Genomic DNA, 10,771 nt, shown 5'->3' with positions numbered 1-10,771 from the left:
AAATTAAAAAGCTTACCAAAATCATGGAAAATATATGGTGTGTGTCATTTGCGAAAAAACGGCATTTCCTATGTTTCTGGTCGGTCATCTTGGCGGCCCTTTTTGATTTAGACCCCGTGGGCATGAACTTTTTCTTGGGAACAAAAATGTTCTTTTACTCAAGACAATGTAGAACATCATCAGCATATTTTACAAAAAAGGGTTTCAATCATGCACCGTGGACCTCCGTACCTTCTAGACTATATGGTCAATCGATTAGGCATGGTTTGATTCTAAAGCCGATAGTAATTGACATGACGATTGCGATGATGCGACAGTACCATGACGATAACGTGACAACGCGTCAGCATGATGACATTAGCGCGACAGTACGATGCGTAATGGGCGACACTACGATAATTACCGTTATATCTCGTAGTACGCATACAAGTACATTATAGAACGACAGTAGAGTGATAATAAGGCGAAACAAATTCGTATTGCCATCATCTGGTTGTCGCATTTTCGTTATCTATTACGACGGTGTTGACGCGTTATCATCATCGTAGTATCGGAAGCCGGTACCTCTTTGTACAATGTCATCGGAGTTTTTCTCATCACAAAAGTTTGTAAGAAATGTCAATGTGATCATAATTGAAAAGCGCGTGTACAACTAGCTATGCCTATCAATGTCATTGTTAGCGCATGTGAACTTCTATCGAGTGCACATTTAATCCTCATTACGTTAGCACGCGAGCGTATGTCAGAGTTTATTTACAGGTTATAGCTGAATAATCACCTCCAGGGACTACCTTATGTGCTTACCTAATGAGTTCGACCATGTCATATTTATGTGCGCACTTGAACGTACGTGTGCACCTTAGCTTATGTGCACACGCACTTTTCCGCACTTGAGCTAGTTAATGTTAGCACTTGAACGTCCTTACGCCCACAATAAACTTGACGTGTGATGTCGACATGAGCATTTTAACATGCGCACTTTGACATCTCATTCACTTGAGCGATTTCACGGGCACTCGCTATTTGTAGCGATCACTACGTACATAAACATTACACCAGCAAGTAAAATTCTGAATGTATGCACTTGAGCGCCCTTTTTCTTCACAGTTCTTTTTTAACCAGGTTTTCCGAAGGAAAAAACTGATTATTAGATTAACGAATGTCGGCGGGCGGGCGGGCGGAACAAGCTGGTCCGGGCCATAACTTTGTCGTTCATTGTGAGATTTTAACATCATTTGGCACATTTGTTCACCATCATTAGACGGTGTGCCGCGCGCAAGAATTGCGTCGATATATCCAAGGTCAAGGTCACACTTAGAGTTCAAAGGTCAAAAATGGCCATAAATGAGCTTGTCCGGGCCATAACTATGTCATTCATTGTAAGATTTTTAAAACATTTGGCACATTTGTTCACCATCATTGGACGGTTTGTCGCACGAAAGAATTACGTCAACATCTCCAAGGTCAAGGTCGCCTCGACTAAAAATAGATTTATTTTGAAACAAATGTGGTTAATTATAAACAATCAGTTCAGTTTGAGTTGTCCCCCTTTATCAGACTTTTTTTCTAATTGAAAACCTCGTTTTGTGACAATTTTCTCCCTTGTCTTAATGATTCGATTTGAACGTGCACGTTTGCGTAAAGCATTCGTGTCTTAAAGGTTGGACGTGTAAACTTTACTATTTCGGAATAATCTATTTAAAAACAAGAGCTGTCACCATAGGATGACTTATGCCCCCTATAAACGCTTGGTAGAAGTTATGAGCGTTTTTCGAAACCTAAACGCGGATTTCGAAACCTAAACGTACAAGGTCACAGGGGTCAAAATTTGTGTGCGTATGGAAAGGCTTGTCCATATACACATGCATGCCAAATATGTAATTGCTATCTGAAGCGACATAGAAGTTATGGGCATTTTTCGAAATCTAAACGCAAAGTGTGACGGATCACTATTTGCCCTCCTTCGGGGGCATAAAAATGTCTTAGAATATCAAAATAAATCAGAAAGCCCGTGACCTAGTTTTTGACCCAGCATGACCCATATTCGAACTTGACCTTGATATTGTCTTGATACAACTTCTGACCAAGTTTGGTAAAGATCAGATGAAAACTACTTCAATTAGAGAGCGGACACCATGCTAAATCCGTGAAATGACCCCGTGACCTAGTGTTTAAACCGGCATTACCCATATTCGAACTTGACCTAGATATTGTCTTGATAAAACTTCTGACCAAGTTTGGTAAAGATCAGATGAAAACTACTTCAATTAGAGAGCGGACACCATGCTTAATCCTTCAAATGCATTAAGTGACCCCGTGACCTAGATTTTGACCAGGCATGACCCATATTCGAACTTGACCTAGATATTGTCTAGATACAACTTCTGACAAAGTTTGGTAAAGATCGGATAAAAACTATTTGAACTAGAGCTTTGTCACAGATTGTCACAGACGTGACGAATACGCTCACATGCCGCATTGACACAGAATATGTCATGCTCAATGTTTAAAAAGCACTAAGTGACCCCGTGACCTGGTTTTTGACCCTGCATGGACCATGTTCAAACTTGACCCAGACCTGCACATCATCTAAATACAACTTCTGACTAAGTGTGGTGAAGATCGGATGAAAACTTCTTTAATTAGAGAGCAGACACCATGCTGAATGTGTAAAACGTACTTAGTGCGTACTAAGTGACCCAGTGACGTTTTTGACCCGGCATGACCCATATTCGAACTTGACCTAGACATCATGTAGATAAAACTTCTGACCAAGTTTGGTGAACATCGGGTGAAAACTACTAGAATTAGAGAGCGAACCGTTAATACGGACCGACAGACAAGCTCACTCCTATATACCCCCTACACTTCGTTTAGTGGGGTATAATTAGATAGCGGACACAAAGTGTGACAGACTGATCTGTCTGACAAGACGGACTGACGGACAGTGCGGCGAAAACTAAGTCGATCCGGCTTTATCTTAACGCGACAGAAGTTTAAATAAAGGTGTTTTCTAAATAATCCAACAACCGGTTTATTATATTTACACATTGCAATAGAGGATCTTCTATGCACTTATTAGTATTTGGTCATTTAAATTATTACTTCAGTGACGTGTGTATATTTTATTATTCGCGGTTCAGATAAAAAGGAAATAGTTGTGAGCTCAACTAGTTTCCACTGTTTAAATTGCTTATTCACATCTGTACTGGTCAGTTATCCGCTTCTGACCTCAAGTACGCTGCATAAGTTTAGAACTTTAGATAACACGCAGATCAAGTTTTCATATGTAGGTTTTCTATGGTTGTTTTTTTTACCCCATGCTACAGTTAATGTTGTTTATCCCTTGCCAAAGACTATACAGCAACACAATTCACTTGTGATGGCAATTAAAATGTGATCGCAATAAATAAGAACACTGTTCTTATTCGTACATATTTAATATATCTATATAATCAAAGCATTAATACATTTGGACATGCATATTAAAACTAATAAAACACACACATGAATAAATAGATAGGAACGTGTACCCGCATAAAACAAATCTAATTTGTAGTAAAATCACTTCTTTTCGATGATTATTTTTTTACACAAGTATTAAAAGCTATTAAAATAAATTATATCGTTTATAAGGTCTAAAACTTAAGATCCTATTAAGAACTTTATACAGTCACGATTTTAAATGGCAAACTGGTATCTCGAGAAATATTAAAAACAATTTGCTATTATTGCACTGGAAACATGTAGGCACTAAGAACACACTACTGCTGGAAAGAACAGGTCAATTGTTGAGATCATTGAAGTCATGAACATCCATTTCCACTGTAATCCTTTGTCCAACTGTTGGTCGCACGGGGCTGTAACTCGGGACTGTCTTAGTACGTCACTCATCACGGGGATATAATTATGTCATTGGAATAACTCCGTCGTCTAGAAGTCTGCGTCGTCTAGAAGTCTGCGTCTAGAGTGAACTGGTGGTTGCTTGTCTCTGTAGTTCCAGACATGATTCCCATCTTCTGGTATTCTCCAACTCGTTTCTCAAAGAAGTTGGTCTTTCCCTCCAGGGAGATAAGTTCCATGAAGTCGAATGGGTTCTCCTTGTTGTAGATCTGAAATGTAACAATTATGCAGAGTAAAAACTTTTAAGTCTAACACACAGACAAATGATAAAAAAAAACTCTGATCTTGTTTAAAAAAAATGAGTAAGTAAACATATCAGTTCTTTATAAAAAGTGTAAGGTTTGAAAATGAACTTAAAATTGTTAAACATTCACGCTTTTCTTTTAGGTTAATTTTAGCAGTCACACTGCCTAAAATTTCAGGGGGTATTCCTTTGAGAGTCATGTACATTTATTCCCAAATATCTGTGATTTGTTTTTATAGCTGTCAGGGAATGTCTAATCCGATATCAAGATGTATATAATTGAGCAAAACAATCCAAACCAATGCTATGAACTATGAACCAGCAGCGCCTTACAAAATCCTCTCAAAGAGCGCGACATTATGTAAACAAGAGCACAGCATAACGGGTGCAACACTCCGCTGCGAAAGCTTGTCAGAATTTTTTAAATTTTTTCTGAGGTCACAGTGACCTTGACCTAGTGACCCAAAATGGGTGTGGCGTGTAGAACTCCTCAAGGTGCATCTACATATCTACATATGAAGTTTCAAAGTTGCAGGTGAAAGCACTTTGATTTTAGAGGCTATGTTAAGGTTTTAGCACGACGCTGGCGGACGACAAACAGGCTATGACAATAGCTCGGGTTTTCTCATTTCTTCATTTAAGTAAAATGAAAACAAGTTTGACAATCTCTTGAATAACACAACTAATCAGAGCATAGAATAATTTTGAGAACCTATAAATTCCTTGTAGTGATCGTCTCACCTTGCTGCACTTGAGCTCCACCAACAACCGGTCGGCCACAAACTCGATGTACTGCTTCATCAGGTCGCAGTTCATGCCAATGAGCCGCACTGGTAGAGCGTCAGTGAGGAACTTCTGTTCAATCACCACTGCCTCTCGGATGATCTGATGAACCCTCTCCTGACTGGGCTTGTTCACAAGATGGTTGAACATGAGGCAGGCGAAATCGCAGTGCAGTCCCTGCAGCAAACATAAACATGTGAGACCACCTATCACAATAATTAAAAGAGAGTGAAATTATGATATCCGTTAAGTGTTTATACATTTAAGTTAAAAATTTACATTTATATACTTTGCAATATGTACAACAAATGTGAGTGTATGTTTGCTACCTTCACAATTTCAGACCAATACCTTCCAACAAACTATTAATATTTTAGCATTATGCATATAAAACCAAGTGAAAAGTGATCAGGTAAAAATGTACGGTCAATTCCAATATCTAACCTCGTCTCTGGAAATCAGTTCATTGCTGAAAGTCAAACCAGGCATTACTCCTCTCTTCTTCAGCCAGAATATGGACGCGAATGATCCGGAGAAGAAAATGCCCTCGACGGCTGCAAACGCAACCACTCTCTCCCCGTAGCTTGAATTCTCATCACTGATCCAACGCATGGCCCAGTCTGCCTTCTCCCTCACACATGGCATGGTCTCAATAGCATTGAACAGGAAATCCCTGAAAAACAATGAGAAAGCTTGGCAGTTATTCACATGCTAAGTGCACTTTCCTACATTCTAATCAAATTGTCAAGTCATTTATTTATATTTACATAGTTTTCCAGATAAAGCAGTAAGAACAACTCCCAGTTTTATGGAGTTCTCTGAAGTATATCCATATGAAGAGTTTGAGAGTCTGTAGTGTATGTATTATATCACGTAATCAATTTAATTATCAAAGCAAAAAGTTCTAGTTTCTACTTCACAAAACACTAAATTTTTACAGAAGCCTGGTATGATATTCCACTACTTAAATTACCTCTTAGCTGGGTCCTTAATGTAGGTGTCTATGAGGAGACTGTACATTTCAGAGTGGATGTTCTCCATGGCGATCTGGAATCCATAGAAACATCTTGCCTCAGTTACCTGGACTTCCTTGCTAAATCGCTCAACCTGCAAATAATGAAGACAAGTTCAGCAACATTGTTTCATGAGATCCTCACAAGTGTAAGAAGTGAGCCATGATGACATGAAAATTCAAAGTTTCACAAGTTTAAGTTAACCACTTAGGTAAAATAAGTTTAATTATTCATTAAAATATTCACAAATTTATGAATACCAGAGCTTTATAATACATCATTTCAAAATTAAAAGAAACATTTTGCTTAATTTTTTATCTTACCAAATTTTCATTGACGATGCCATCACTAGCAGCAAAGAAGGCCAGCACATGTGAAATGAAGTGTCGCTCATCCTCCTTCAAAGCGTCCCAGTGGGCAAGGTCCTTTGACAGGTCCACCTCTTCTGCTGTCCAGAATGAGGCTTCTGCTTTCTTGTACATCTGCCAGATGTCGTGGTATTGCAGGGGCAGGATAACAAAGCGACGTGGATTATCCCTCAACAGCGGTTCATCTTGGTTGTTCTGGATTGCTTTTTTTGTCTACAAATAAGTCTTACAATTTACTTTCCGTATTCAAATTCTGTTCAGTAACCAACTTGATATTAACGGATACCAAGATCAAAACATTGGGATTTAAGAAACATAACGTTTTTTTCCATGTGAACACCAAGAACTTAAAAGAATTATCTCTAACATTCAACTAATCAAATTCACGTACCTCAGTTTTCTTAGGTGTCATAGCTTCGTTACCCCTCTGTACATTCTGCAAAAAAAGAGCCATACAAATTAATTATTGGCAATGAATCTGAAGCCATTGAGAAATTTGCAAAGGAGCATTCACCTTTGAATAAAATGCCTACAATCATTTTATTTCACGTTATCGCACAGTTCTGAGAACAAGTCTTACGTAGAAAGCCAAAAAAACAAGCGTATATTGGTTTAAATAATACTTAAACAAAGTAAAGCAGTTGGTGGTATAAAAGGTTGAACAAAAAGATGTCAAATGAATAATGCATACCGTTATTTCACCGAAGACCTTGCGTTGCGTCTGAAAAAATCAAATATCAGCAATAGTATTTATCATAATGCCATTACTAGCAACAAAAATAAGCGATACAAATTTGGAGCATCCAATGATCCATATTTCCAAGTTTGCAGTCTGTCGATGAACTTAACAATAATATGCAGATGCACTTCTTACAATTACTACAAAAAGACGTGCATTTCTTAATTCTATTATAAACTGACAGAAGCCCATTGTTTGTTAATCACGATTTTACCGTGGCATTTCGCGCCTTATTTCTAAAACTATAAACAAGAATAAAAACTTACCTGGTTTTCTTCAGACACTTTCATTTTGTTCAAGCTGAATGCGATGTCGTTTTCTTTGTGTGCTACTGTTGTTGACAACATTTTGATCAAATCTTTCTGTTACAATTTAAAGTTGTTCTAAAAATATTCTTCGCCGCTTCCAGATGACAACAATGCACTGACGCTCCCACCCAAATTTTCACTTCATATTCAGCGCGCAGTTTTTGTCCAGCCAATCGACTTTGTTGATCTGCATGTACAAGCAATTTTATTGGTTAAAGCTATTTATATAGACTCTTCCATGAACGGGGTATTTAGATATGTTACATAAACGGATCGAATTATTTATTTTTATAATTTTATATAATTATTTTATAATAATACTAGGTTTTGAAATTTACGAGTTTTTTATTCTACTTTTATCACCAATAATCAATGTAAAGTGGATAACAAAAGTTGTTTACAATTGGCCCTGCATGATTAAATGGACTTTCCTATTTTGTGTTGCTAGGCAAGCTCGTAAAGTCGCAGTGATATATGGGTTTTTTCTCAATTGTCGTTTTCTTGTTCTTAAGAATTTTTGTGCTCATTATAATTAAATAAATAAATAAATGTTCACTCGATCTAACATTTGACCTTACTTGTGCTTTGGCTTTTAATAATTGATAGGTCTACTTTAACACGGAATAGCTTCCGGTTACAATTGTAATAAGGTTGTTTACAAATGGCTGCCACTGACTCAATACGAGTGGTCGACGAAGATTATGTTCGACGTATACATAGTCGAAACCCTTCTGGACACTTACATAAAGGTTAATTGATTAATGCATAAGTAAAGTTTGGCTCTAGTGCTTTCGTATCATCTTATGTATACTAATACAAAAGAATTATTCCCATCAAGTGATCAGACTCACATCACTCATGCAGTCATGAATCAATTAATGAATTATTGTATGCGAGTACCTAAGACTAAGTGGCAATTATCTTACTAGGATTAATGGCATGGGTTACAAATAAATGATGTCTTTTGTTTAGTATAATTTCTTTCATACATTTATTGGAGTTTACAGATCTCATCAGCATTGTCTGCAATTAAGTGAACTTCATTATTCAATCATGAATTTACTGTTGAGAAAAGCCAGCGGCTTATCAGTAAAGTTTGGGGAATGCTCTGTTGCACAGTTATATTGTATCATGGGCAAAACAGTTGTTCTTTCCTCTGACTCTTCCATATACTTTCATAGGTAAGGTGGTCAACATTTTTGTTTACTACATTTGGGTATGTAGTTTCGGCTGAACAGGAGTTCCGAATCAGTAGCGTTATTTACTTGTCTTTACGAAAAAAATACATTCAATATTGAAGTGAAGCTGATATAATCCTGAAGTCCATCCATTCTCTATCAGATCGATCCATTTAACACAGTTTTTGAGCACAAATTGATGTTCTGCGACCCATTAATTTTGTAACAGGGTGGATAAATTTACCTACGCACCACTTACACCAAATTGAGTCCAGACTCTTTTGTGGAATGCCAAAACTTACATGTACGTTGGGTATTACATATTTTGCTTTAAAATAGAATTCAATCGCTTACTTAAGATGATCATTAGGTTAAATACTGTAAGAAGTTATTAGAAAAAGATCAGATTACCCTTTTATTCTTATATATAAGGCAGGTTTTCCGAGTCATAGGATCAAAACACGGGGAACATCACAAACAAATTGGATGTATCAAATCTATGAGAAATGTTTTGTTATATTGATATTTTAGTTCCTGACTTCACTAGCCTGTCGAACTACCAAACCTACAAATCTGTGCACGAGGCAATCTTCATTTCAACACCACTGAACATGTAACACCTTCAAAACCTGTATAACCAGTTTATTCAATCACACAACTATAATAAATACATTTTTCTTTTCCTTTACTTCTTAAAATTGCTTAATCAGCTGATCTGCAAGCTATTTGAAAGTTAAACATAATTTTGAATTGGTCCCCAGCATTGGTAATAGTTTACGTCATGTGATCTGGAATACCTGTCATTGATTCTAAACTTGTGTTCTGACAGGACTTGGAAATTCAATGTTTACATATTTATGAATGGATAAATTCCAACTTTTGAAACTTGTGTAGGATAGGGGACATAAATCGGCTTCCAAAGAGGTATAACACTCGCAAATTAGTGTAAATTAGGATTCTTAAACGGCGTTTGTTTCATTAGTGATCCGGAATTCCTTCATGATTGTATCATGCAAGTAAACGCCTAAGCCCATCTTAAATAATGATGTTCAATGCTCATGACAACACTCTTCCAAAGCAGCTAAGCTGTAAATTTCAATGTATATAATTCAATGTAGCAATTCAATTCAACCTTAAACACTTACACAAGTTTAAGTTTACAATCCTATAGATTTACATTAAAACATAAGTTGCAAGTTGGGCCAGTAAAAGGAAATCTTTCTTGCCTGAAACATTTTTGCTTAAAGTATTTTTTATAATTGTACATTTATACAATGAAGCTGTTAATTAATTGAATATGAGTTTAGTACCATAATCAGACTATAAACCCCTTGCCTTTATCTTTAAACAATCAAAATTAATGCACACAACTATAACAACATCGCAAACTTTTGCATTTATATTGGGATGCATACATTTGAAGGTAAGAAGCTGTGTTCTAAAGTTGAAAGAGGTTGTAACAAATAATTTGGGTCGGTTTGTTTTCAGGTCATGGCATTGTAGCAGCCACTTCTTCTATTCCCAGTAGATACCAGACAATAGTTACTGATAATGCTGATCGGAAAGGATTTGGACAACAAGCAAAAAGATTTCACTCAGAAAACTATTTTGTAAGTTTTATTGCATGTTCGTTATTTAAAATATATAAATGTAACCGGGTAATATGCATCAAATTTGTTTTAGTTAAAATTAAGCTTACCAATAACTTAAATTAATAAATTATTTCAAGAGAGGGAGTATGTGGAAACTTAACCTTTCCCACTCAGCAAAGAGAAAATGGCTATGTGCAAAAATCATAAAACCAGAACAACCTGTGAGTAACTTGCAGTCTGTTTAGTTTGTATGCTGTTTCTAGCTCATCAGTATCTTATGGTTGGAAATGAAGCCTTTACAACTTGAAATTGAGTCTTGTAAGAAAGGTCTTTAATAACATTTAACTTTCCAAGGGATTACACATGTGTCACAATACATATCTAAGTTGTAAAGGGGTAAGTCCCCATAACCATGAAGACACACTGCAAAATAAAGAAAAGTGTTGTATAAGGAATGACTTACACTTGTTGCACATTAAACTGATTTGTTTTGTTTTTAAATAATAAGTTTATAAAAAAATGTCCAGGTTTTGAGTTTGGTTCAAATTAGACGAACATCTAAAATTGACAGATCAACAGAACCCTAAGTTACATAAGCAATTCCTTCTAGTTACATAAGTTCAAATTATGTAAGTAGTCCCTT

The 10,771-nt window shown here is 36.4% G+C and overlaps 2 protein-coding genes across 2 annotated transcripts in view; one reads left to right on the top strand and one right to left on the bottom strand.

The window, feature by feature from the left end:
* Positions 1–3,421: 3,421 nt before the first annotated feature.
* On the bottom strand, positions 3,422–7,511 carry LOC127861616 (ribonucleoside-diphosphate reductase small chain-like). Its single transcript, XM_052400274.1, has 8 exons — positions 7,317–7,511; positions 7,003–7,032; positions 6,703–6,747; positions 6,267–6,524; positions 5,904–6,037; positions 5,375–5,603; positions 4,889–5,107; positions 3,422–4,112 (listed from the first exon to the last, which is right to left on the bottom strand). The coding sequence occupies exons 1-8, from the start codon at positions 7,395–7,397 to the stop codon at positions 3,951–3,953; spliced, it is 1,158 nt and encodes a 385-aa protein (XP_052256234.1). The 5' UTR covers positions 7,398–7,511; the 3' UTR covers positions 3,422–3,950.
* Positions 7,512–7,871: 360 nt separating this feature from the next.
* The window catches only part of LOC127861617 (O(6)-methylguanine-induced apoptosis 2-like), a 28,279-nt gene continuing 25,379 nt past the window's right edge, over positions 7,872–10,771 (top strand). The window contains exons 1-2 of the mRNA XM_052400275.1: positions 7,872–8,107; positions 10,025–10,146. Of these exons, the coding sequence (XP_052256235.1) occupies positions 8,020–8,107; positions 10,025–10,146 (210 nt within the window). The 5' untranslated portion in view covers positions 7,872–8,019. The remainder of the gene's footprint in view (positions 8,108–10,024; positions 10,147–10,771) is intronic.

Source organism: Dreissena polymorpha, chromosome 16, assembly GCF_020536995.1.
Source record: "Dreissena polymorpha isolate Duluth1 chromosome 16, UMN_Dpol_1.0, whole genome shotgun sequence".
Classification (NCBI taxonomy): domain Eukaryota; kingdom Metazoa; phylum Mollusca; class Bivalvia; order Myida; family Dreissenidae; genus Dreissena; species Dreissena polymorpha.
This window is presented reverse-complemented; position numbering and strand designations above follow the sequence as displayed.